Consider the following 27,776-nt stretch of genomic DNA (forward strand, 5'->3'; position numbering starts at 1 on the left):
ATTTATTTTTGTGTAAAGTGATTATTATTAATTGTAGTAGTAATAATTTTGATTTATAAAATGTTTTAGTATTTATATAGTTTATTTTATTTGTTTATATAATCATTTTTGTTGTTGTTCTAGTCAATTTTGTAACATTAAAATATAATTTATTAATTTAAATTTAAATTAATAATAAATTTTATCATCATTATAATTTGAAATTATAATTTATAATAATTATTATTTTTTTATTTATTTTATTTTAAAATTGTGTGTTAATTAATTTATTTATTTGTTTATTTATTTATTTTTCTTTTATTTTAAATGGGAAAGATTTTTTAGTTTTCTTTTATCTTTTTTTTTTCATTTTCTTTTTTTAATCTATAAAAGAAAATAATTTTATCCCTCTCTCAACCAAAAAAAAAAAAAGGTAACTTCAATATTTTTTATTTTTTTTTTGGTGAAAGTTTTTATTATAATCACTTTAAATTGTTAATGCCAAATTATTTTAAAAAAAAAAATTACAACACCCACATTTAACAGAAATTAATTAACATCACACCGGTTTTTTGATATGAAAATATCCTCCAAATTCTTTTAAAAATAAAAAATAAAAAATAAAAAAATTCAAAAAAAAAATTCAAAAATCCTATCACTTTACACATTTACACAAAGAAACACCTTACATTTTGGGGTTTTTCTTCAAACTTTGGATATAGGCTGTGTGTTAAGAATCATCATTTTTTTTTTTTTTTATTTTATTTTTTTTTTTAATTAATTTATTTGTGATAAATAAAATATAGTATAGTTTAGAATAATAAATATTTATGTGGTATAAAGAATTTAAAAAAAATAAAAAAAATAATATTACCAATCAATCACCACAGGTCAAAATTTTTTTTTAAAAAAGTAACATTATGTTTAAAATATTAGTAAACTAAAGTTTTTATCACACAGCAAAAACATCAAATTTTTATTTTAAATTTAAAAAAAAAAAAACTTTTTTTTTTTTTTTTTTTCAATTTTTTTTTTGATTTTTATTTTTTTATTTTAATTTTTTAATTTTTAAAGTTTTAAAACTTTTTTTTTTTTTTTTTTAAATTTATTTAAATATATATGAACATTAAAAAATTTTTTTAACCCCCATTTCAATCATTAACCAACATTTAATTTTAATATTAAAGTTTAAATTAGTATTAATTCACACTTTTATTTTATTTTAATTATAAAATATTGTATTTTTAATTTTTCATTTTTTCACTTTTTTTTATTTTTATTTTTTTATTTTTATTTTTTTGACTATTTATAAATAAATATAAATATAAATATAGTTTAAAATATATTATATTCAACTCTTTTGTAAGTTTTTTTTATTTTGTTTTTATTTTTTTTATTCTTATTTTTGATTATAATAAAATGTTTTTTGTTTTTCTTCTATCTCTCTCTTTATTAATCACACACACACACACACATAGAGAGTGAGAGTGAGTGTGGTTAAATTGTTTTATTAAAAAAAAATCACACTAGTTTTATTTTAACCACCACACTCACACATATATACACACAAAGATAAACAATAATAAAAAAATAAAGAGATTCAAATACATATAGGAGCATTTTACATATATAAATTACTATCTACCCATCATCAATAACCTTCAAATTATATTTTCTTTAAGAAATCACCCTTTTAAAGGGGTGATAAAATATTTTTTTTTAGTTTTTTTATTATTTTTTTTTTTTTAATTTTTTTTTTTTTAATTTTTTTTTAAATTTTTTTTCTAACCAAATATTTTTTTTATAATTTTTTTTTAAATTAAGATCGGACATTGGGCTAAGTATATTTTAAAAATTTTTATTTTATTATTATAGTAAAAAGAATAGTTTAATCATTATTTTTTAAAAAAAAGAAAACAGATTTTTTTCAAATCATTATTTTATTTAAAGCGTTTTTAGTATTTAAAGAAATAGAATATTTTTGAATCAAATTTGTAAATACAAAAATAATAAAATCAATCAATATTTCAATCAATCACTAATTAATCAATCAATTAATACAATAATACCCGTAATTGTAATTTTAAATTCCTTTTTTAAAAAAAAAAAAACAAACACACTTTTTTTTTTTTTTAAAATATTTTAAAAATAATTTTTTTTTTAAAAAAATTATAAAAATAGAATATTTAATCACCACATCAAACATAAATATAGAAATATAAATATATATATAATAGTAAATATAATATATAAATAATAGTAATAAAATGACTAAAGAAAAAACAATTGTAGTCGAAAAAGACGAAGAAGATGAAATTGAATCAGTAAAGGGACCAACCAGATCAAGTCCATTTCATTTATTAGGTGCATTCTGTTTTATTACAGCAATTATAGCAGGTGTAGTATGTTGTCTTGTCAGCACATTAATTAAAGGAATTTCATCACAAACTCGAGGTTATATATTTTTCGCAACTTTTGCAACATTTATTGTGTTATTATTCTTTTGTTTATGTTGTACCTATTATTTAGGTGCCTCAAGAGAAGCATGGGAAACTCCACAGCATACAGATGTACGTTGGAATTTTACAAATATTGTAGCAATGGCAGGTTTATTTGTAGAGTTTGTCCAAATTTGTTCATTCTCATTCAACGAGTCGTTCGGACCCTATTTAGGTTCATATATTTTCAGATACTTTAACTATACAGCAACACCATATCCAAAGGGAGGATATTTTGAAGTTGCCTATTGGGTAATGTTTGTTGTAGCTTTCTCACCATACATTTTCGTTATTGCAATTCGTATTCTTATCTACATGTATGGTATCAAAAGAGGTGCAGATTCAGCCGCTAATGTTGTAGAGCGTTATCAAGATAACATTTACTCTGTACTTTGGTTCCTTGTAAATACCTTATATTTCCCAGTAATCACAATGATGTTAACTGGTACATCTTGTACTTTTTCGAAGAGTGATTCATCCGAAGAAATTGCATCATCTGCAATCGATTCATTAATATCATCAGTATCATCATCATCAGGTTCATTTTTACCAACTTTAGATGCCGATTCAGATATCATTTGCTTAGAGGGTCGTCATATTGCATTTTTAGTTTGTACAATGATTGCTTTAATCATTTACTATCCAGCCGCTTCTTTTGCTCAATCTCAAACTCAAAATATCTCTGATATCAAATTCAAGCCAAAGGTTGTTTTCGTAATGTTACAAGGTAAATTCTTAATGGGTGCTCTTTGTGTTAGTTTTGGTTACAAAAAATATGACGTTTATCTTTCGACCGTTGTAATTATAAACTTTTTCTTTTTAGCTTTAAATGTTTGGTTCCAGCCATGTCTTTTACCTTGGATCAATCGTCTACGTACAATATTTTTCTCTTTGTCGTTCTGGGCTTCAATTGTTTTAGTTATCAGTCACACAATGTTTTATCCAGAAAGAGAAGATGATAAAAAAGTTTTACCTTTAATTTTATTATTGGTTGGTTGGGCCATTATTATTGCGTTCTTGGTGGTGTTCTTTGCGGGTTACTCTAAATTCTTAAATAGAATGAGAGAGTTATTCAATAATAAATTTAATCGTAACCAACCACCAACACAACAATCACAACAAGCTGAAGATAATGGTGCATCTCAAACCCGTAAAAAGAAAGCAAAGAAAACTGTAAATTCAGATAGAGAAATGGAAGAAATGGCCAACTATAATAATAATAATATTAATAATAATAGTAATAATAATAGTAATAATAATAATAATAATAATAATAATAATAATAATAATAATATTCAACCAGTTACACAAAATAATATAGCTAATAATATAGATAGTGATTCAGATAGCTCAGAATAAATGATCTAAAAAAATATTTATATATATATCTTTAAACAAAAATAACATAAAATATGTTTATAAAAAAAAACTTAAAAAAAATTAAAAAATAAAAGTTTAAAAAAAAATATAAAAAATAAAATAATTATTAAAAAAAATAATATGTAATAGTATATGTATTCTTAAAAACTAAAACTATTTTTGGATGTATAGTTTTTAAAAAAAGGGATTGGTTTTTATAATAAATAATTTTTTTTATTTTTTTTTTTTTTAATTACAAATAAAAAAGTGTATTGTTTTATACAAATAGTAATTAAATTTAATTATTTCCAGGGGTAGTGTTATCTGATATTTCATTACCTTCGTTTGGGGTGGATGCAATCTTTATATCTTTAAGACTTGTGCTTAATCTGTTTTTTGTTGAAACTTTGACATGATATGGATCATAATCCTCTTCGTCATCTGAGGGGTTATTAGCTGAAAGAGATGAGTCCATTGTAGTCATACCCATTTTTGATGTATCTTTTGTTGATGAAGTGTTGGCATTTGTTGAGCTTGTTGATGAAGAGTCGAGCGATTTTTTAACATATTTTGCTAATTTATTATTTAATAACCATGATTTTTTCCAAATTTTCTTTGCTCTTGGTGTAAGACCTTGTAAAAAGAAACAATAAACTCCATAAATTCTAATACAGAAAATAAAGAAACCTAAAGAGCCTATGGATGGGCCTTTAATTACACAATCTTGGGGTTTGTCAGAGGTGGAAACACATTTAAAATAATCGGGGATTTGGCCATATACAATATCACCTTGATCGTTCATATAAAAATTAAAAGCAAATAAATATAAAAAGGTAAAGAAAATTAAAACAATGTTTAGAATTGGTTTAACTTCCAATAAAAATACACCCCCTCTTTTACTTGCACGAACAACTTTATAAATTTCGATAATTACACCAACTAAAAAGCATGTTCCAATAAAAAGTGCGATACCAAGTGGGATCCAAAATAGTCCATTTTGTAACTTTGTTGTATTCACCCAACAACTATTATTTAAATTATAAAAAAATAATTAATATGAATATTTTAAACTTTTTTTATTAATTTAAAAAATAATACTTACTGCATATTACCTCTGATCATTCTGTAGTTTTTGGTTGCCAGTGGAACAATACTGAAAACTAATGCAAGAGTAATTGTAAATGGTACATAAAATTTCATTAAATTTAAACGTTTGTTTGTAAAGTGTAATCTATACCACAAGTCAAATGCCATTAAAACCCACCATTCGATAGCCATAATAGAGGAAAGTTGAAATATAAAGCCTGTTGATGAGCACAATGGATCCTCCCATACAGAAATTCTAGCACCATCATCATGAATTAAAGATCTTGGGCCACCAGCAAATAAAATGATAACCCCACTTAAACTTTGCAAAAATATTGAAAAATTGAAAAAACCATGCATTTTATCGTATTGAGATATTTTTGGATTAACTACATTATAGGTAATAAATAAATACAAAGCTCCTAAGCATGAAAGTACTGATAATACGTTTGAAAGATTGTAGAGCTGGGTCCACTGTTTGTCTGTAAATAATGGAACAGGGTTTGGAATAACACAATTACTTTTCTCATTAACAAAGAGGTAACCTTTTTTTTCGTCTGCTGCATGATCTGTAGATGGATGTCTCTTTAAAATAAAACAATCTTCTTCGACACCACCCCAACCATTTTCTAAATATGGGTTGTTGCACTCTATTGTATAGTTGTCAGATCCACCAATTGAGGTAAGGTTATAAATTTGATTTTTTATTGGAAATAGTGGGTCTGTGGTATTTGTTACATTTTTGTCACAATTAATGATAAAACCGGTTTCTTTACATGATTTATTTGTAGTATTGACACATTGGGCATTACACGTTAATACTGGGAAGGCAGCGACCTCATTTGTATTGTTATTTTTATATTCTACACATTTTGGAAAGAGGAATGAGCAAGCTGTTCTGAATGTATTAATCGAGTTACATCCTTCACCCAGAACTTTTAATAAATCAACATTGCTTGATAATGATTTTGAACCTGCTTGGGTTTGAGTAGCTGTTGTATAAATTGAATCTAATATTTTTTTAAAATTTAGGTGTTAAATAATAAACCCCCATTAATTTAAATGGAAAATAAAAAATTTTTTTAATAATAAATTTTACTTTACTAAGAAAGATTTAAATACTTACCATAATCTAAAAATTCATCGCATGGGGTTTCGCCTATATAAGGTTCGCATTTTGCAGTTTTATCTATCGAGTATATTTGTTGTGAATTTAAAGTTTGAATTAAAAAAAAAATAAAAAAAATTATATATAGTAAAAAATTCCTGTTTTTCATATTTTAAAATAGTTTAAAAATCCGCCAATCAATAAAAAATAATAATTATAAAATTATAAAAAAAAAGATTGTTATTAAAAAAAAAATATAAAAAAATATAAAAAATTATAAAAATTTATAAAAATTTATTCAAAGCTATTTTAAATAAAATAAAAATAAAATTATAAAAAAAAATAAAAAAATGTGAAAGGTTTTTTCCGACTTTTTCAAATAATCAAATAGATATTATCCCAAAATTACAATCATAAAAACGCCACTGTGATGTGGCGAGGGGATGCTTTTTTTTTTTTTTTTTTTTTTTTTATAAATTCCCTACCGATTAATCAAAAAAAAAAATTAAAAAATTAAAAAAAAAAAAGAAAGAAAATAAATATCTTATAAAAATCTTTTTTTATTCATTTTAATAATAGTATTATTTGACTATGTTCTCGTTCTTCTCTTCGTCTACGTTTTTATTATTAATATTGTCGCTATTATTATTATTGTTTTGTGTGGCTTGTAATTTTTTTGATTTTTTTTTTTTTTTATATAATACAATTCCTAAAATAACTAAAGATAAAACAACAACTGGAATGGAGATTGATAAAATTAAAATATTTCTGAGTGTATTATCCACATAGGTTCCTCTATCATTGTAATATGAAAAGTCTACTGGGTAAACTGAGAAATCGTATGTATATAAAGCCTTGTTTTTATCAAATATTAAATAGCTTGCATATTTTTTAATTTTTAAATTTTCATTGCTGTTGGTATGATTGGTAATAATATTGTTTGTATTGTTATTTTTCAAATGTAAAGTGAATGATTTAATTTCTAATGGGTTTATATTATGGTTGTTGGTGTTATAGTTATTATTATTTAAATTTTGTAAATGATTAAAAATATATTTATTTTCAGATTTACCTGACTTTATAGGGAAATTCAAATCATTTCTTAAACTACTTTCCACTATACATAAAAATAATGAGTGTTAATATATTAAAAAAGTAAATAGATTAGATTTATACTTACTATTTGACAAATTATCTAAAAAGCTTTTTTTTTGAGTTTTTTGAGTATTATCCTTTGAATCTAAAAATGCTAGGTTGGTTTGGTTTATATTGTTGATTTTAAAACTTGGTTTAAATAAATTATTAAAGTTAAGGTTTTGACTATTTTTATAAAAATTAAAAAATCTTAATCCAATTTTATCATTTGAATATGTTTTTAGAGTCATTAAATGAATGTCATTTGGTAAATCTTTTAAAAGTGGTGAAAAGGAGGTTTTATAACTATCAAAATAGTTTTTAAGGTTGGATAGTTTTTTAACCATATATATTGGTGAGTGGTCGAGTTGATATCCCAATTTCTTTTCGTTCGATTTTGCAGCCTCGATGGTATCAAAATTAAAATAAATTTTACCATCACTTCTAGAGGTGTCTCTATTTGGCCACGATAAACCCTTGCTATCATCCTTGCTCATTGATCGATGTAGCATGATTTCAATTTCACCGGTTGATGGAGATGTGGTTCCAAGCGAACGGTCAATGTAAATTGTAAATTGTTCGTTTTTATTAGTATCTGTAAGTTTTGAAAAGTGCAGTGCAGGATAGTAGTTATCCGGTCTCTTTGCACTTGAATCGTAGTATCTAATTCTATTTTCCATACCATTATCTGTAAAAAATAAACTATTGTTTTCGCTAAATGCCTCTACCTTGTAGTTGATTGTTTTTTCTCTGTTTATTTCTCCTTTAAATGAATAGCCAGTTTCGATAATATTTTCAGTTGGTAAATAGTCCTCGTTACCTGAGGTTTCTTGGTGCTTGTATAATCTTTGAATAACTATTGAGGATACATTAAAGTTGCTCTCTATACCATATAATAAATTTAGCTGGCTAACCAATGGACCATCATATATATAATATTGATCTGCTCTTTTTAATACTCTTTCTCTTTTACCTGGATTTAAAATATATGCACCTCCTTTTTTTGATTTATATTGATTAAATGACTGCTCTATTGTTTTTGAGTGACCAGTTGATAGATGTTTAATTGTTTTAATGAAACCATTCATATCAAATTCTATTTTATATTTCCTTGATGAAAATACCAATTGGTCTGGGTTATTTGTTTTGGTTATTTTTGACAAAATTGAGGGGTTGTTTAACTGACTATTAATTTTTAAAATGAATGAATTTAAACCTAGTGCATCTATATTTACAATTGAAATCAAATTGTACTCTTGTTCAGTATTTTCGTCATCTATAAATGGTCTTATTGGTAGTGCTTGGATTTGAAGTGTTTTATTTGTGGATGCTTCAATAAATTCTAATTGTGGAATTAGTTTTTTAGGTGATTTGATCCTAATTGATACATGTTGCTTAGTGGACCATCCTAATGAGTTTTGAAATACAAGACTATAGAAATCATCAACACCTAAATCAATTATATTTAGACAGGTATCCAAACCATATAAATTTTGGCCATTATGTAGCGGTATAGCATCGTTGTTACTATTAGATAATAGAGATTCTATTGAATTGGAAATGATATTATATGATTTTAAACTTAAATCCTGGAGCTTCTTAAACTGGTCATATAAAACATAGCTTCTTGAGGTACCAGTGACAATATCATGGTGCTGAGATAGAGATATTATATTTCTATTGTCGTTTAGGTGACTCTGGAAATCTAATGGACTGGAGGTAGTATTTGATTCTAAAGCTTTTGCAAAAGTGTATATTATTTCGGAATGTCTTAATAGGTTGCTTGAGTCCCTAATTTGTTTTTTTAACACAGGTCTTGTTGAGAAATAACCAGACCAAACATCATTTTTCCCTGTTTCATATGGAAAGAAATCCTTATCAAATAAAAATAATTGCTTTTTGTCTATTTCTAATTGGTTGTTTAGCTCCTCAAAATACTCTGATAAAGTTGCAAATTTAATTTCCTCAATATTATACTTTTGCTTTTTACTTTTAACTACATCTAGCCATTCCTGTGCGATTCTAAACTCTTTCTCTGCATCAGACCATAGGAAATCGTCACCTAGTTGAACCATGAGTACGTTTGTGTTTCGGGATGTTGATAACCTATTTAGAAAATCTACAAATTTTTCTACTTTCTTTTTTACACTTAATTTTGATTTGTATGGATCAATCATTCTGGGATAACTATAATGGTCGTCTAATGTTGAGACTATTATTTCTGAATCGCTGCTTAAAGTATCAGAGCCCCTCCATATAAACTCCATAGCTCTATTTTGTCTCATATAATTCTTTACACTGTTTGAAACTCTATTTATAACCAGACCTTTGATTCCCATTTTTCTAAACAAAGTAGGCGTTATAGATGAATAACCAAAAGGATCAATTTGCCATGCATATTCAACTGTATAGTTTAAATTCTCCTTTAACCATAAATGACCCTGAGTCATTTGTTCTATAATATCATCAATATTTGCAGTAGCTTCATCATTTTGAACTAAACCCCCTGTTATGAAAGATAACTGTTTTCTTTGAACAAGCTGTTTTACTATATCCCTTGTGCTATCGTTTTGATTTTGATACCATTCGCTAAAAAACCCTCTATAAAATTTTTAAATATTTTTATTTTTTTTTTTTAAAAGTTTTATTTTTATATTTTTATATTTACATTTCCACCCAATTAAATTTCTTTTCTTTATCTTTATTTAATTCATTTACAACACCTGTTAATATATATTGGACTTTGTTATTATAGTAACTCTATTTATAAAAAGAAAATGAATAAAATAAGTTAAAAATAAAAAAAATAAAAATTGAAAAAATTAATATAAAAATTATATTACCTTAAAATCTTGCAGCCACCCACCATCACAATGGCTGTGAGGTATTAAAAATACCTTTAGTCCTTTTTTGATACCTAAATTTGCATTAGCTATTATAAAACTAAAATATAAAATAAAAAATATAAAAACTATAAAAACTTTCCTCATTATTATTTTTAAATTAGAGAGGATTTACATTAATACTAAATATTATTAAATAAAAATACAAATTTGTATAATTATAAATAAAAATATCTTTAAATTATAAAATGTTAAAATATGTATATAGATATTTTAAATTACAACCCCACATCCATATCTTATAAAATAATTAATAATTTATTAAAAATTTTTAGCACAAGAAAATTAAATAATTTTTTAATTTCCCCCACCCATAAAACACCAACAATTTGCAATGAAACAATAATAGTATTTATTTTATTTAAACACAAAATAATAATATATAAAGATAAAAAAAATTTTACATCTATTTTTTTTTTTTTATAAATAATTAATTTAATTATATAATTTTTTTTATTTATTTTAATAATGCTGTTTTCTCTTGACTTGATTTAATATTTGATTTATTCTGATTGAGATTCATAAGCTGGGAAAGTTTTTGAGACGTCACTCCATGAAACAGTGTTATCGCAAAGTTTTTTAAGGGTGAGAGCCAAGTCAGTAATTGGGATACGAATTTGTTTTGTGGTATCACGTTCACGAAGAGTGACAGTTTCATCTTCAACGGTGGTGAAATCGATAGTAATACCGAATGGAATACCAATTTCATCAGTACGAGCATATTTTCTACCAATAGCATTACCAGTGTCATCAAGTTTAGTGGAAATACCAGCTTCTTTGAGGAGTTTGGAGATTTTAGCGACGAATGGAACAAGTTTTTCGCTGTTGGTTAATGGTAAAATGGAAGCTTTAACTGGAGCAATGATGGCTGGAAGGGATAAAACACCTCTTTGTTCATCATTTTCTCTGGTCCAATAGTTTTGTTCGAGAAGAGCATAAATGATACGACCTAAACCGAATGATGGTTCGATAACGTGTGGGTAATAATTTTTACCACTTTTCTTTTCTTGACCTTTGGTGATGGTAACCATTTCTTTGGTAAGAGTGAATTCTTGACCATCGATATTGAGGACATATGAACCGGTGGTATTGAGAGCTTCTTGAATTTGCATAGCTTCATCAACTTTATCTTTGAGACCAGCTAAATATTCCATTGGAGCTTTGGCAGCTTGTTTAAATTGTTTACCCATAAGTTGTTTTTTAACATCGATGACGGCAATATCGATCATCTTTGGACCATCTTTGAACTCTTCATAGACAGTAAGATTAGCTTTAGATTCATTGGCGTGAACAGTTAAATCGTAACATGAACGATCGGCATGACCAACACATTCAATCCAACCATAGGTAGTAAGGATTTCAGCATCCCAACAATCTTTAGCATAATGAGCCATTTCATTTCTTTGATGTTGTCTGAAACGAAGACCAGCTGGTTTAATACCAACAGTGTGTAAAAAGAGTTGAGTACGAGCCATAAAGTAGGCAAGAGTTTCGTTATCGATTAAACCTTTTGAAACAGCATCACCAAAAGTGGTTTCGATGATTTCTTTGGTGGTATCTTGAGCTTCTGATGATAAGAGGAAAACTTTATCGTTGGCAACTTCTTGGAATTTTGGATGAGTCTTTTCATTTGGATTGACAAAGTGTTCAATTTCGGCCATGGTGAATTCTCTTACACGAAGAAGACCTGAACGTGGAGCAATTTCATTTCTGAAAGCATTACCAATTTGAGCAGCGGCAAATGGAAGTTTCTTACCATTGAATTCATATAATTTGGCAAAGTTAACAAAGATACCTTGGGCAGTTTCTGGACGAAGATAACCTGGGTTATTACCTGATGGACCAATTTCGGTTTTGAACATTAAATTGAATGGATATGGATCTGAAAGAGCATTACCTGTTTCTGGTGCTTTAACATTATATTTAACTAAAGCTTCTTTTAATTCTTGTTGATTGTAATCACCAGCTTTGGTTAAAACGTGTTTAAGCTCTTTAACTTTATCTTCAGTTAATTTTGTATCTAATAATAATTTTTCGATATGACCTTCTAAAACGTGATCAGCTCTGAAATATAATTTAGTAACTTCATCTTTAACCATAAAATCTGAAAATTTAGCAACATGACCTGATGTTCTATTTAATAGTTGATAAAAATATTAGTATTATTGTTTTTTTTCGTAATAAAATAAATTGTGTGTATCAATATATACTTTAAAACAATTTCTGGTGTAACTGAAGTACAATCAACTTCTGACATATCTTCATTTAAAACAAAGTGTTGTCTCCAATAATTGATAAGATTAGCTTTGACAGCACAACCTGGTGGACCATAGTCATAAAGACCAGCAACACCTCTATAAATTTGAAAAGCTGGGGTAATGAAGAAACGTCTCTTCATTAATTCTTCTAAACCATTACGAATTTTTTCTTTATTTTCCATATTTTTTTCTAAATTTGGACCTACGATATTAAATCTTGATAATGTTGTAGTTGTAGTTGTAGTTGTAAAATTAAAATTATAATTAAAATTTGGTGATTTATTATTTAATAATAATATTGATGATTTATTTTGATTGATTGACTTTATACAATTATTAATAATATTATTATTTCTACCACTTAATAATCTTCTAAAGAGCATTAATAACTGGTTATTGTTTGAGAAAAGAAAATCATGAAAAATGAAAAAAAAAAAAAAAAAAAAAAAAAAATGGTTGTAAAAAAAATTTAAATAAAAAAATTTAAAAAAAATTTTTAATAAAAATTTTTTTTTTTTTTAAAATAGTTTTTTTTTTATAATTCCACACACCACACACCCATTTCGCCTATCACATTAATTGGGAAATCGTTAACCTTTCTGCAAAAGAAATCAAAATAAATAAACCTTTAAATTTCTCTTGATGAGTCACACAACCGATTTAATAATAAAAAGATATTTTTGATTTTAGATAATAATAAAAATAAATTCACTTTTATATCCATTACTACAACTTATAAATAAAGATAAGTAATGAAAGGATTACCCTAACTGGGTTTGTTAAATGAATAATTTAAAAATGAGAAAATCATATTATTTTTTTTTTATTTTTTTTTTGATAAAAAAATTTTAAAAAATTTTTTTTATTTTTTTTTTTAAAAATTTCATTTTAAATTTTTTTATTTTTTATTTTTTAACATTATTTGATTTCAACGATTATAAATGGCAAAAGACGATAAAAAATCAAAGGGTGGCAGTAACACTAATACCCTTGATATAAAGAGTGAAGAAACTCTTCAAGCCGTTGTTTTAGGTGATAGTTTTGATATAAAATTTTCACCGGTTACATTAGAAAAACCAAGAGTATGCGATAGCCATCGTGTGGATATTTTTAAAAGTTTTATTACCCATACTAATATTTGCTCTCTTTTTTTATTTAGACATTATTACCATTAGTAAATATACCATTATTAGATTATACATTAGAATTTTTAGCATCATCAGGCGTTCAAGAAATTTTTGTATTTTGTTGTGCACATGCAGACCAAATTAAAGAATATATTCAAAGTTCAAGATGGAGTAACCTTCCAGGTGTTTCAGTAAAATGTATGACTGGTAGAGATTGTAGAACTACTGGTGATGCCTTAAGAGGTGTTTATAATGCTCAAGTTATTCAATCAGATTTTATTTTAATTACTGGTGATGTAGTTTCAAATATGAATTTACAAAAAGCATTACAAGTTCACAAGTATGCATTTAAATCTAATTTTAGGCACTTTACATTTTTAAAAAATTCATTCTAATCATAAAATTTCATTTTTATTTTTTAGAGCCAGAAAGGAGGTAGATAAAAATAATATTATGACAATGGTATTTAAACAAGCATCACCAACCCACAGAACCAGATCAAAACAAGATGACACAGTTATTGGTACAAATAGTGAGACTTTACAATTAGTATGGTATGATAATTCACCAAAGAAAAAGAAGTCATCAATTCCAATAGAATTATTTAAAAAACATCCATCCATTCAAATGAGATATGATTTAATCGACTGTCATATCGATATTTGTTCACCAGAAGTTTTAGCATTATTCATCGATAATTTCGATTTTGCCGATATTAGAGAAGATTTTATTCACGATATTCTTGGTAGCGAACTTTTGGACCATAAATTATACACATACGTTCTTCAAGGTGAATATGCAGCACGTGTTAAAGATTTACGTACCTATCATTCAGTCAGCAAAGATATCATCCATCGTTGGACATTCCCAATGGTACCAGATAACAATTTTATGTGCAATACAACCTATTCATTATCTCGTCAAATGATTTATAAAGAACGTGGTGTTAAATTATTTGGTGATTGTTTAATTTCAGAGGAAACAGTTTTAGGTACCGGTACTGAAGTTGGTTCAGGTAGCAGAATTAGTCATTCAATTATTGGTAGAAATTGTCGTATTGGAAAGAACGTCAAGATCCATGGCTCCTATATTTGGGATAATGTTGTCATTGAAGATAATGCTGTCATTCAAAGCTCATTGCTCTGTAATGGTGCTATTGTTAAATCCGACAGTAGTATTGGTCGTGGTTCAATCATTGGCTTCAATGTTGTTGTTGGCAATAAGCTCATTTTAGAGCCATTCAGTAAAATCACATTAGCAGAACCAGAAGAAGATGAAGATGACGAAGAAAACATTCAAGATTTTAATATGGGCGAAAATGGTAAAGGTAAAAAATGGATACTCGAAAATGAACCATATAACGAGTTGGTCCAAAGAGAAATTGACGAGCCATCAGATTCAGATAGTGACGAACCCGGCTCTGGCGGAGTAATGCCACCAACTAAAGACAAAGATGATGATGTACCAGAATTCATTAAATTCCAAAGAGAAGTTAGAGATACCATTAGACGTGGTATTAATGAAAATCTTTTAATGGAAAATATACAAGTCGAAATCAATGGTCTTAAATTTGCCTATATTAAAGATGGTTTAGATTGTCTTGCTGCCATTCTTCCAGTATTATTAGAACATCCAAATATCAATACCGTTTCAGCTAAAGATTTAAGTGCATTCATTGTTAAAAGAATAAGCTCATACTCACCACTTTTAGTTAAATTCTCTAGTGAAGATAATCAAGTAGATCTCATTTTCAAGATTCAAGATTTTTGTGATGAAAATGAACAATATAAATCAGTTTTCCAATTAATCTTACATCGTCTTTATGATAATGATGTCATCTCTGAGGATGCCATTCTTGAATGGGCTCAAGAAATTGAAGATGACGAAGAAGATGAAGGTTTTTATTTAAAGAAATGTACAGAACTCATTAAATGGTTAAAATCTGCAGAAGAAGAATCCGATGAAGAAAGTGAAGAAGATTCTGATACAGACTCCGATTAATAAATAATAATAACAACAATAACAACAAAAGAATAATATTAATATTAAAAAAAAAAAAAAAAGAATTAAAAAAAAAATAAAAAAACAAAAAGATAATTTTTAAAAAAATTGTTTTAGGTGGGGAAAGTAAGAAATTTATTTATTGGCCACATTTATTTAATTCCAAAAAAAAAAAAAAAAAAAAAAAAAAAAGATTTAATATTCTTTTATTTTTGGTATTAATTATAAAAAATTAAAAAAAAAAAAAAATTTTAATTTTTAAAATTTCCAAATAAAGTAAAAATCAATATTATATTTTCAAGTAAAACATTGTTTATTTTATCAAAAGTTTTTTTAAAAAAGGAAAGAGAGATGAGAATAATTTTTATTTATTTCTAAAACAAGGTTCTGAAAAAATTATTTAAATAATTTTTTTTTTTTATTATTCATTTATTTTTTAAATCCAACATTGGTAAAACAAATAATATTTCAAATATAAATAATAAATATTTAAATAACTCAAAAGAAAGAAAAAAGAAAAATGACAAAAATTCATCTCGATAATGAATCAGAGCTCTACAGAGCCAAATCCGAATTGTTCAATGACAATAAAGACGAAAGTTGGTTGTTATTAAACTATGTAGGTCCAAAAGAAATTCATTTTGCTGCATCCGGTGAGCATGTAGACCAAGCCCCATCCTATTTAGAAAAAGATAAAGTTCAATATCTTTTAACAAGAATCAACAAAAGAAACTACCTAATCAATACCATTGGTGACGATGTTGGTCTTATTGAAAAAGGTAAAAAACATTTCCATAAGTCTGAAGTTGAAGAGTTTTTAAAACCATATGAAATTAGCTATACCGAAACTGATTTTGCCAAAATCAATAAAAACGATATCCCAAGATTCCATTAGATGGACAACCTTGTTTTTTATTAAAACAAAAAAATTAAAAATAAAAAATATTCACATAAATTTTAATACCCAAAATTTTTTTTTTTTTTTTTTTATTTAACTAAACTACTTGATAAAGATAATATTCACAAAACTATATAAAATTGAAAATATGTTATTAATGATAGTACTATTCTTCTTATATAAGTTGCTCATGTTCCTATTTTGGTTTGATTTTATTTTAATATGTTTAATAATAATTAATAAAAGGTAAATTAATTTTTATCATATTTAAATGCATATGTGTGTTTTATTTGAAAATTATTTTTGGTAATATTTATTAAACAAAAAAAAATAAAATTTTTGAATAGATCTAGATTTTCATTATTATAAAAAGATAAAATAATTTAAATTTATTTTAAATAATTATAATAATAATAATTACTATTATTACGAGAATGAAAATAAAGGGTAAATCTATTTTTAATTTTATATATAGTTTTTTTTTTTATTTAGCTATTTTTTTTTTTTTTCCCCAAAACCTATTTACGTAAAATAAAAAAAATAAAATAAAATAAAAAAATAGACGGTTTTAGTCGTCTTAACCCCTATGCATTTGCATGATGCCATAAAAAAAGTTCGAACCCTAAATTTTAATATGAACATCGGGTTTGGGTCTCCAAAAGGAGGAGAACGACAACCCAGTCTAATTTTATTTTTAAAAAAAATTGGTGTAATAATATTTTTTTTTTAATTTTTTTTTTAATAATTTTTTTATTTAATTTTATTTTAATTTTTTTTTTTTTTTTTATATTTTTTTTTTCTTTTTTTCTTTTATTTTTTTTATTTTTTATTTTCATTAAAATTATCTTTTTTATTATTAACATTAGTATATACACATAATATAAAATGGCCACATTATCACGTAATTTACGTCTTTCACTCGATACTCCAACCAGTACCTTTGTTAGAACCAAAATTGTTTGCACAATTGGTCCAAAGACAATGAGCGAAGATTCACTTATTAAATTAATTGAAACTGGCATGAACGTTTGCAGACTTAATTTTTCACATGGTACCCACGACGTAAGTAATAAAATTATAAAATAATATAATAGTAATAAAAAAATAAAAGAAAATAGATAAAAAAAAAATTGTAAATTTTTACATAATGGTGAAGTTAGCATTTTTTTTTTTTAATTTTTTTTTTTTTTTTTAGATTAAGAAAAAATTGATCTAATATTAATTTTAATTTTTTTATTTTTATTTAGTATCACGGTCAAGTTATCAGAAATGTTAGATCAGCCATGGAAAAGACTGGTAAAATTATTGCCATTATGTTAGATACTAAAGGTCCAGAAATTAGAACTGGTAAAATTGAAGATCGTCAAGGTTATGTTGATTTATTCGTTGGTCAAGAAATTCTTGTCGATACTGATACTGCCAAACCAGGTAATTCATTCAGAATTGCCATCGATTATAAAGGTTTACTTGATTCAGTCAAAGTTGGTGGTTATATTTTAATTGCTGATGGTGTTATTTCATTATCAATTACTGCTGTTGAAAAAGAAAAAGGGTAAATTAATTTAAATCATTAAATCAGTAATAATAATATTTATTAACTTTTTTTTATTTTTTTTTATTTAGTCACGTTGTTTGTAGAGTTAATAATAACTCACGTTTAGGTGAAAATAAGAATGTTCATTTACCAGGTGCAATTGTTAATTTACCAGCTGTTTCAGAAAAAGATATCGAAGATATTAAATTTGGTGTTGAACAAAATGTTGATTTCATTGCAGCTTCATTCATTAGAAAAGCTGATGACGTTTTAGAAATTAGAAAGATTTTAGGTGAAACAGGTAAAGACATTCAAATTATTTCAAAGATTGAAAATGTTGAAGGTGTTGACAATTTCAATGAAATTTTAGAAGTTTCTGATGGTATTATGGTTGCTCGTGGTGATCTTGGTGTTGAAGTTCAAATGGAAAAGATTTTCGTTGCCCAAAAGATGATTGTAAGTAAATGTAACGCTGCTGGTAAACCAGTTATTACTGCCACACAAATGTTAGAATCTATGATTAAAAACCCAAGACCAACCAGAGCTGAAGCTACTGATGTTGCCAATGCTGTTCTCGATGGTTCAGATTGTGTTATGTTATCAGGTGAAACTGCCTCTGGTGACTATCCATTCGAAGCTGTTGATATCATGACCAAGATTTGCAGAGAAGCCGAACTTGTAGAATCATCAACTGATTACCAATCACTCTTTGCTGCCCTCAAATTATCATCACCAAAACCAGTTACTGTCGCTGAAACCGTTGCTTCATACGCCGTCGCTACTGCCATCGACTTAAAAGCTGATCTCATCATCACTCTTACCGAAACTGGTCTTACTACCCGTCTTGTCAGCAAATATCGTCCATCCATCCCAATTATTGCTGTTACCTCATGGAGACACACCGTCAAACATCTTTTAGCCACCAGAGGTGCTATTCCATTTTTAGTTGAATCATTAATTGGTACCGATAAACTTGTCGAATCATGTCTTGAATACGCCATCAAACATAATCTTTGCAAAGTTGGTTCAAGAGTTGTCATTGTTTCAGGTGTTATGGAAGGTGTCCAAGGTAAAACCAATTCACTTAGAGTTTTAACTGTTGGCGAATCAATTAGAGGTATTAAGGTATAGATCAATTATATTTTATATAATTTTATTGTTTTTTTTTTTCTTTTTTTCTTTTTTTCTCTTATTATAGTGAAAACCCTCTTATCCATCTCTACGATTTATTTTATTTAATAATTATTTGTTTCTTGTGGGCTTAATAACTACTACTTCAAATCAAATAATCAATAACACTTGTGTATTATTAGTCTCGATAGCTTTTCCTCCATAAATAACTTTGTTCATCCCTTATATTTGCTAGAATTTATTTAATCGATAATCAAAAATGACAAACTACAATAATAATAATAATAATAATAGCCATAATGATAATGAACAATAATTAATATATGCCCTTTTTCATTTAATAGTCTTTTTATTTTTTTATTATTTTTTTTTCTTCTTAAATCTTTATACATATTTCTAATTTACATTTACTAATTCTTTCTTTTCTTCTTTTTTTTTATCTCATCTCTTATTCAAAATTTCATCTCATTCCATCTCTTTTCATCTCTTTACAACTTTTAGAAATAAGAACTGAATTGTCTTTTTCATTTTCACTCCATACAAAATATTTAAAAATTAAAATTTTTTTCTTGCTGCCATTAAATGTTAAATTATTTAATGGTTGTGTAAATATAATAATAATAATTTTTCATTATAAATCTATGATTTTTTTTTTTTTTTTTCAAAATAAAAAAATTATAATTATAAAAAGATGGTCAGTCATTTTTGTTGAATTTGACAAAAATTTTTATTTTTTTTTTTATTTTTTTTTTTATTTTTTTTTATTCACCAAAATTATATTTTTTATTCAAAAAAATGTTTTTGGAGATGGTCACATCACTGGTTTTGAAAAAAAATCCAAATTTTCGAATTTTTAGTTTTTTTTATTTTTTTATTTTTTTTATTCCTCCAACATAAAATATATATTATAAAATAATTATTAATTATAGTTAAAGAATGATTAAGTTTTTTATATTTTTATTTTTATTTTATGTATATAAAATAAATTGTCAAACTTTTCCAAACTTTGTGTTTGAAAAAAGAAGAGGAGATTTAGAAAAATACCCAGATTTATCAAATTCAGACAAATGTACTTTTGATTTGTATTATTATATTTCATGTTTAAAAGAAGGTGATACCCCCTCACTTAAATCACCAACTGCCCAAATAAATATTGTGGATCAAAATGAAACATCCACCCTTGTTAATATTTATTATCAAGTTAGCCTTGGTAGTGGAAATGGTAATCCTACTTTGGTTTCTATACCAGTTTCGTTTTCCGGTTGTGGTATATCCGATATGGGAATGCCATTGGATTTAAGATGCTTTGGTAATGTATATCTACAGATATATTGATATTTAATAATAAAATTAAGTATTAATATTAATTTTTTTACTATAATAGAGATTAAATATAGTTCATTAGTTATTACCAACACTGGTTTAAATCCAAGTTCAGTATATGGTGATCATACTCTTATTACAATTCGGGGATTAAGGTACCAATTATCTAATCTTACTGCCTCTTTTCAAGCTATTGCAATTGGTGGGGGTTATTTTGTAATTCCTTTACAAAATTGTAATTATGGAAAAGATTATCCAATAGATTCAATAATCACGAATAATTGTAGTGTTTCTTTATTTTTTAATAATATAGAGCATAAAATATCGGTTTCACCACCATATCTATGTAAGTTTTAACCATATTTAGAAATTCTTTTTATATTTTAAAAATTTTTTTTAATTAAAATTTTAAAATTTTTTAATTTTTAGTTTCTGAATTAAATCAAATAAGTGAAATTAAAACATACCCTGACTTTACAGTATCAGATACATATATACCAATGTCATTGGATGCCTATGCAAGTGTAACATTCAAATTAAAATCAGATGTATATATACCATTTAAAGTTTTATCATACCAATCTGAAGTTTCCATTTTAAATATTAATCCTCTCTATGGTGATAGTGACGGTATTACATATATTGCTTCTTTAGATAATGGTTTACCAACAGGAAAAACTGCAAATTTATATATTCAAGATGGCGATGATGCCGTACAAAAAAAATCTATTACTTTTAAACAACAAGGTATGTAGTTTTAATTTTTTTTTTCTTTAAAAAAAGTTACATATTAATTATATTTTATAAAGATTTAACTTTTACAGGAAATTCCTATATCAGTAGTATTTCCAACTCTATCAATAACGTTTCTCCATTTTCATCCGGAAGCAATATGGGTTATTATGTTATTGCAGACATGTATTATTCATTTGGCCCAAAACTATTTGATGGTACATTGTTCGGGTATCCATTTGGAATTATCAATGGTATGGTAGAAAACTGTCAGTATGAAGCGATCTTCTTTATTTCAAAATTATATAAACAAATTTACTTTGGCCAGAGTAACACAACAAAACAATATATTAGCCTTGGAGCTGGAGTCGAGACTTCCGCGCCCATCGTCAAAAATATCGAATTTATTTATATAGGAGAGTCATACAGTTTGTTAAGAATATCAGCATCGGATCAATCTGGAATTGCTAAAATTAAGTTTGGTGAAATAGATATCGGTTTCAATGCAGAAGTAATATTAAAGCCTGGAGGTTCGTTAATGGATGGTGTTTTCGAAATAATAGTGTCACCCTTATATTTTAATATAGATACCATCTATGTAGTTGACTTGTATGGAAATAGCAGAGCTGTCGATGTTGGTTCGTTTTATAATTTTGCTTCTCCATCATATCAATCTTTTGGTGATGGTAGGTAGATTCTTTTTTTATTTATTATTTAAAAATTATTACTAACATTATTTAAATGTTTTTATTTATTGCAGAAATTTATAATTTTTTAAGTTTACTAAGATCAATTACTTTTGATACATATGAAATGGATGTAACAAATAGCGAAGCTTATAATACTATGTATCTTAATTTTTCGACTCCAATAACCATGCCATTTTATATAACTGCTAAAGGGATTTCTCAAGAAATTGTGTTCCCAGTTTCTAGTTTTGATAATTCCTTTTATACATTCAAGTTTTCATTAAAGAAAAATATTATGCCAGGCCCCTTGGAGATAAACATGTTCCAATATCCATATACAAAAGCAATACCATATGATATAATTTACCAAAAATCAAACACAGTAATTATAAAAAGTCTAACGCCAGATATCTCAGGTCCATTTGTTTCCAAAATTGTTAGAGTTCCTGGTGCTTCAGTTAATCTTAATTTAACCCCAAACCAAGCTGTAGGATGGAGTGTTTCAGTGGAGGATAAAGTAAATGGATTCTCACATGGTTATATTATCGCAATTGGTTCAAAGGATGGTTCAATTAATAATTTTACTTTAAAATCAGAGAGTTCAGATAAATCAATTACTTTTAATTTGATATTGGAAGAAATTTCTTGTGTTTCCCAGACTATCACTATTACAGAGGTAGTTCTTTATGATACATCCGGTTTCATTTCATCTTTCAAATCAAATAAAGCCTATAGTAATAGAGAGTATTCAGGGGATTTGGATAGTCCAATAAACCCATTGTTAAATTATTTTGGTCCCAACAAAGATAATTTAACAATTGGAATAGAATGCACGGAGTCTCCAGAATCAACAGGACCAGAATTAGTATCAATTGAAGTAAATAAAGAAAATATAGATGTGGGTTCAAATGATAGATCATTATCATTCACAATGGTTTTCAATGATCCCGAAACTGGCATAAACAGAGGTCAGTTACCGATTGTATATATCACCTCATTATATTTTGAACATATCAAGTGTATTTCAAACCTAGTCAGTTGTCAAAAGGATATAAAAACATGTACCTTCAAATGTGAAACAGAGCTACCCTTTGGATACAGTTACCCAAATAATCTAACTTTCCAAATATATGGTGCATTAAATAATGGTGGCTTTCATTCCGGTTATTCTTATTTTTCTTTTTTTAATAAATTCAATAAGTATCCCAGTATTCAAGTAGAGTTCTCCACCAATATCCCAGTTATAACCCAAACAAATAGAATCTCCAATGAAGGGGGCAATTTATTAATTATGGGCCAATATATTGGTGATGCTAAATCTGTTTTAATCAAATATTCAAATGCTAAATCAATAACCTTAGCTCCAACATGTAGTGATACATCATATTGTACAATTCAGGTCCCAGAATCAGATTTATCATTTACAATTCAAATTGAATTAAAGGATAATTCAAAATCAAATGAATTCAAAATAACCCCAGTTTATGTTACAAAAGTTATTCCACAATCTTCATCATCTTTGGGTAGTTCCTCATTGGTTTCATCTTTTTCGTTAGATCCAATTAACTCGTCTTCATCACAAGAGTATGAGTGTCCAGGTAAACCAGTATGTGGTGGTGCATCAAATGGTTATTGTACAACCAAGGGTTGTGTTTGTATATCACCATGGTTTGGTTTGGAATGTAAACAAAAAGTTATTATTGTACCACAACCTTCATTTAATAACACCGATCCAAACATTACAGTTATTGTACCAAATGAAAATAATGCAGATAAAGTGGAATATACATCATTGACATCAATTATATCAATAAGAGAGGTTGACAAAGATAAACTACCATTCCAAAAACATTCATTTGAAAAATGGGTCAATAACAGAGTTGGCAATTCAGTAAATGAATACTATTCAAACTTTACAAATATCAATAACAGCAGTAAAACAACCCAAGTAAAAGTTATTGTAGAATGGTTCGAAAAACAAACCAATATTTCATTCGCAAGTGAGCAATTAGATATGAATCCAAGCTCAGTTAAATATACCATCGAAATCATCGACTATCCATTCCAAAGCATTTTAAACAGTTTAGAAATTGTAATGTCAGCATCGTTCAAATCAAACGACAAAACAGACGGATGTTCCTCAAAAGAATTTGGAGATACCAATGGATGGGACAATTCCAACTATTTAAAGATTCAAGTCAATGATCATTCATTATATGCAAGATTCATTAAAAGAGGAGTTATAAACGGTAGATCTATTGTAACGGTATCCAATTCAATTTTAGATGATTCATTCAAAACTGTTCAAGATCCAAGTCAAGCAACATCATTTATAGCAATTTCAATACCATACTTTTCATCAAATGCAACAATCGATCCTGATTTTTCAATTTTATTAGATCAATCGAAATCATCATCATCAGTTTGTAAATCCAAACTATCATCTACACAAATTGCTGGTATAATCATTGGTGCAGTCGGTTTTGTTGCTGTCGTTGCTATCTGTATAATAGGTTATTATATAAAAAAGAAAAGAGCCCAAATAGAGATGGACAAGTTATCAATTAAATTAAAAAATATGGACAAATAAATTACTAAAAACAAATAAATTAAAATTAGTTTTACCTGTCCAATAAAGAAATTTTTTTTATTTTATTTATCTTTGATTAAATTAATTTTTACATCCATAGTATATATTAAAGCTTCTTTGGTATTGATGATTCTTTGGGTTTGGGTATGTGTACCAAGTAATGTTAATACATCATCATTATCGTTGGGTCTTGTAATTTGTAAATTATATTCGCTTTGGACTTCTGCTAAATCATTATTTTCATTTTCGAAAAATATATTACCATACAAGTAAATTTCGTCCCTTTCTTTATTGAATATACCACTGCAAACTAATTGAGGAGCATTAGTTATATCCATGTATAGTTTTACAGCACCACCCAACATTGTTAAATATTTAGTTTCGCCTAAACCTAAAATAATAGTAATATTTTTAAAAGAGATTAGTATTATAATAAAAAGTTTTGTTTGGTTTATCATGCACATAGTTACTTGATAAAATATAACCATCTTTATCTGAAATTTTTGTTTTTAAAAAGTCCATTTCCTTTATATATTCCTCTTTGAATTGTTGAAATTTGTTTTCATCTTCAATTGCTGAAGAAATTAAATTTGGATTTTTAAAGCCGAAAGAATGAACGCTATATTCTGTATAATCAATAAATGGGTCAGTTGAATTGACTTTCTTTGATTCTCTGCCAGTTTCTATTTGTTTTTTGAGTATTTCTAATATTGCTGGGTATGAAAAATCATCTTTTGGAGAATATGGGTAAACATTCAATAGTGCCAAGCTTTTATCATTTACTTTTTGTGCATATTTGATCATATCATCCCATAATGAGAGATGTGGGGCTAATAAAAAACATTGTAAAGCCTAAAAGAAAGAGATTAGTATTTGTTTATAATTGTTTTTACTATCAACTTTTAAAACCTACCATTCTTTCGGATATGGTTTCTCTTTTGCTAATATCTTTCATTAGATTACTGATTTTTGGAATTAAAGATCTACTATGGAAACAAATTATAAGTTGTTGAAGTTCGATATGTTCTTTTCTTTCTTTATCAAAATTGCTTGTGTCCATATCCAAAAAGTTCCAAATTTTTTCTAAATCATCTTTATTTAAAGTCTATTAATTATTTGATAAAAAAAAAGTTTAATAGATTGTTTTTTATAAAGTCAAATATTTGTTTTTATTTTATTTACCTTTGGAGTTAAATTACATTTACCCAAATATTGCCATAGAAAACTAGATGCTAATAAACGTTGAGTGAAATCCAATTCATTTGGGTCGCATTTATAAAGTAAATCTTTATACTCTTCAAAATGCTTTGGTATACCATCTTTAGATAAAACTGCAACTTGATTAATCTCTTTGATATTATTAATAAGATTGGCCTCGGTTAAATCTTTACTATTGATATGATATTCGCTATCTAAACTATTGCTCTTTGCTTTATTGATATTATCATTGTTTTCACTGTTTTTATTGTTGTTATTAATATTATTTGTTGTAAAAAATCTATTTTCACAAAACTGAGTCTTATATAACTGGTTTTTTCTATTAAAATTGTTATTATTGAAACAATAGTAATTTGTGTTTTTTAAATATTGATTTGTTAATAAAGAAATCGACTTTCTATTAAATAATAATTTTTTTATCATTGTTGAATAAGATTTGAAAATAAAAAATAAATGAAAAAAAAAAATGAAAAAAAGAAAAAAAGAAAAAATTTAAAATTATTTTTTTATTAAAATTAAAAAAAAAAAAATTAAAAAAAAAAAAATATTGAAATTGAAAAAATAGATAAATTAAATTTTGATCATTGTATTTTTTGTTTTAATTATTTATTTGAATAAAATATATATATATATTTTTATGATATATATAATTTATAAAAAAATAATATTATTGGGGAAACCGTGAATCTGTAGGAAACATTTGACTCGGAAATCTTAAAATTTTTTTAATATCTATAAATATCTATTAAGTTTGGTGATTGATGATATTTTTATTTTTTTTTATAATTTATTAAAAATTTCCTCTTTATTTTTCTTTTTTTTTTTTGAAATAAAATCTTTTTTTTAAAATAAAAATAAAAAAATAAAATTAAAATAAAAAAAAGAAAAGTACAGTATAAAAATATAAAATAAAAAAATAATGATATATTTTAAAATTTTATTTTTATTTTTATTTTTTATATTTTTTATTCATAGAATAAATTGCGTAGTTATTGAAAACAAATTTAATGTGGATGATATAACATTTCCGAAAGCTCAAGACACATACAACAAATATCCTGTGGAATCAAATTCAAACAAGTGTATATTTGAATTTGAAATTATAGCATCTTGCATCGAAAATGGATATGAATACCCAAAAGTTTCCTACCTTTACCATCCAGATATTCTACAAGTATCAACTTATGATAATATAAAGAATTATACTCATGTAGCATACACGATTGGAGTGAGTGTTTTTATATCGAAAACCACATTAAATTTAACTTTTAAAGGTTGTGACTATAGCGATGCCAATGCTTTATTTCCTTTATCTTTTCAATGCCATGGTAATTTATAAATATAATAGCCAATATTAATAATATCCTTAATAATATCCTTAAAATAATAAAACGAATTGAAAAAATTTAATAAATAAATATTTTAAACTAACATTATTTTTGTTTTTTTAAATTTAAACAGAGGTAGACACATCAAAATTACAATTTAAAATTTCAAATACATCATATGGTTTATTTACTGATTATAACGTACATTTAAAAATAACAGGACTATTATATCCTTTAGAGTTAAACAATAAAAAATTTAAAAGTTTAGGTGGTGGTTACTATTTTCTCTCTTTTAGTAATTGTAATATCTATGATAATAAAGAATTTTATCAAAACACTTCAATTGGTAATTGTTATTATGATTTTGATATTGGAGATAATCACTATGTCTTAACGTCAATTCCCACCTATATTGGTAAGTGTAACCCTAAACTGAAAAACCATATAAAAAATACTAATATATTTTTATTCATTAGAATCTAAAACGAATCAAATTATTGATACAATAACATATCCACCAACATTAAATAACTCAATATTTGAACAAATTCATCATTCAAGTTTCCCATCAGTAATAGTTAAAATCAAATCAGATATCTATCCCCCATTTCTTATTAATAGCTTTGAAAATAAAACAGATATTAAAATGCCAACTCTATTATATGGAGAAAAGGATGGCACCTTAGTATTTTATTACCAAAACAATTTTATAGATAATTTGAAAAATCATCTATTTTATCAAAATGGAAGAGCTTATGGTGAAATATCTTATTTGAATTATTCAATAAAAAGTAAGTTATAACGATTAAAAAATTATATGTAAAATAAAATTTTAAATTGATGGTTTTATTTTCTATTAGATTATCAATTCCAAGGAGAC

At 25.8% G+C, this 27,776-nt stretch overlaps 9 protein-coding genes across 9 annotated transcripts; 5 read left to right on the forward strand and 4 right to left on the reverse strand.

Moving 5' to 3' along the window:
- Nucleotides 1-1,822: 1,822 nt before the first annotated feature.
- Nucleotides 1,823-3,965, forward strand: DICPUDRAFT_50432 (uncharacterized protein). Its single transcript, XM_003292378.1, has one exon. The coding sequence runs from the start codon at nucleotides 2,247-2,249 to the stop codon at nucleotides 3,834-3,836; it is 1,590 nt and encodes a 529-aa protein (XP_003292426.1). The 5' UTR covers nucleotides 1,823-2,246; the 3' UTR covers nucleotides 3,837-3,965.
- Nucleotides 3,966-4,134: 169 nt separating this feature from the next.
- On the reverse strand, nucleotides 4,135-6,199 carry DICPUDRAFT_89818 (uncharacterized protein; the record flags this gene model as incomplete). Its single annotated transcript, XM_003292384.1, has 3 exons — nucleotides 4,135-4,861; nucleotides 4,939-5,932; nucleotides 6,049-6,199. 3 exons carry the CDS (start codon nucleotides 6,197-6,199, stop codon nucleotides 4,135-4,137), a joined length of 1,872 nt encoding a protein of 623 aa, XP_003292432.1.
- A 412-nt stretch (nucleotides 6,200-6,611) lies between these two features.
- Nucleotides 6,612-10,154, reverse strand: DICPUDRAFT_40536 (uncharacterized protein; the record flags this gene model as incomplete). Its single annotated transcript, XM_003292385.1, has 4 exons — nucleotides 6,612-7,140; nucleotides 7,219-9,693; nucleotides 9,833-9,924; nucleotides 10,008-10,154. The coding sequence occupies 4 exons, from the start codon at nucleotides 10,152-10,154 to the stop codon at nucleotides 6,612-6,614; spliced, it is 3,243 nt and encodes a 1,080-aa protein (XP_003292433.1).
- A 416-nt stretch (nucleotides 10,155-10,570) lies between these two features.
- On the reverse strand, nucleotides 10,571-12,708 carry DICPUDRAFT_157146 (uncharacterized protein; the record flags this gene model as incomplete). The annotated part of the gene is made up of 2 exons (XM_003292386.1): nucleotides 10,571-12,200; nucleotides 12,278-12,708. The coding sequence occupies 2 exons, from the start codon at nucleotides 12,706-12,708 to the stop codon at nucleotides 10,571-10,573; spliced, it is 2,061 nt and encodes a 686-aa protein (XP_003292434.1).
- Nucleotides 12,709-13,266: 558 nt separating this feature from the next.
- On the forward strand, nucleotides 13,267-15,453 carry DICPUDRAFT_40532 (uncharacterized protein; the record flags this gene model as incomplete). The annotated part of the gene is made up of 3 exons (XM_003292379.1): nucleotides 13,267-13,407; nucleotides 13,485-13,792; nucleotides 13,875-15,453. 3 exons carry the CDS (start codon nucleotides 13,267-13,269, stop codon nucleotides 15,451-15,453), a joined length of 2,028 nt encoding a protein of 675 aa, XP_003292427.1.
- A 520-nt stretch (nucleotides 15,454-15,973) lies between these two features.
- DICPUDRAFT_57957 (uncharacterized protein) lies at nucleotides 15,974-16,384 on the forward strand (the record flags this gene model as incomplete). The annotated part of the gene is made up of 1 exon (XM_003292380.1): nucleotides 15,974-16,384. One exon carries the CDS (start codon nucleotides 15,974-15,976, stop codon nucleotides 16,346-16,348), a length of 375 nt encoding a protein of 124 aa, XP_003292428.1. The 3' UTR covers nucleotides 16,349-16,384.
- A 795-nt stretch (nucleotides 16,385-17,179) lies between these two features.
- Nucleotides 17,180-19,701, forward strand: DICPUDRAFT_50437 (pyruvate kinase). Its single transcript, XM_003292381.1, has 4 exons — nucleotides 17,180-17,413; nucleotides 17,599-17,903; nucleotides 17,975-19,010; nucleotides 19,518-19,701. Exons 1-4 carry the CDS (start codon nucleotides 17,237-17,239, stop codon nucleotides 19,521-19,523), a joined length of 1,524 nt encoding a protein of 507 aa, XP_003292429.1. The 5' UTR covers nucleotides 17,180-17,236; the 3' UTR covers nucleotides 19,524-19,701.
- A 2,378-nt stretch (nucleotides 19,702-22,079) lies between these two features.
- Nucleotides 22,080-24,350, forward strand: DICPUDRAFT_40546 (uncharacterized protein; the record flags this gene model as incomplete). Its single annotated transcript, XM_003292382.1, has 1 exon — nucleotides 22,080-24,350. The coding sequence occupies one exon, from the start codon at nucleotides 22,080-22,082 to the stop codon at nucleotides 24,348-24,350; it is 2,271 nt and encodes a 756-aa protein (XP_003292430.1).
- A 62-nt stretch (nucleotides 24,351-24,412) lies between these two features.
- Nucleotides 24,413-25,991, reverse strand: DICPUDRAFT_157150 (uncharacterized protein; the record flags this gene model as incomplete). The annotated part of the gene is made up of 4 exons (XM_003292387.1): nucleotides 24,413-24,741; nucleotides 24,821-25,202; nucleotides 25,264-25,455; nucleotides 25,533-25,991. 4 exons carry the CDS (start codon nucleotides 25,989-25,991, stop codon nucleotides 24,413-24,415), a joined length of 1,362 nt encoding a protein of 453 aa, XP_003292435.1.
- Between the last annotated feature and the right edge of the window lie 1,785 nt (nucleotides 25,992-27,776).

Source organism: Dictyostelium purpureum (assembly GCF_000190715.1).
Source record: "Dictyostelium purpureum unplaced genomic scaffold DICPUscaffold_342, whole genome shotgun sequence".
Taxonomy (NCBI): Eukaryota; Evosea; class Eumycetozoa; order Dictyosteliales; family Dictyosteliaceae; genus Dictyostelium; species Dictyostelium purpureum.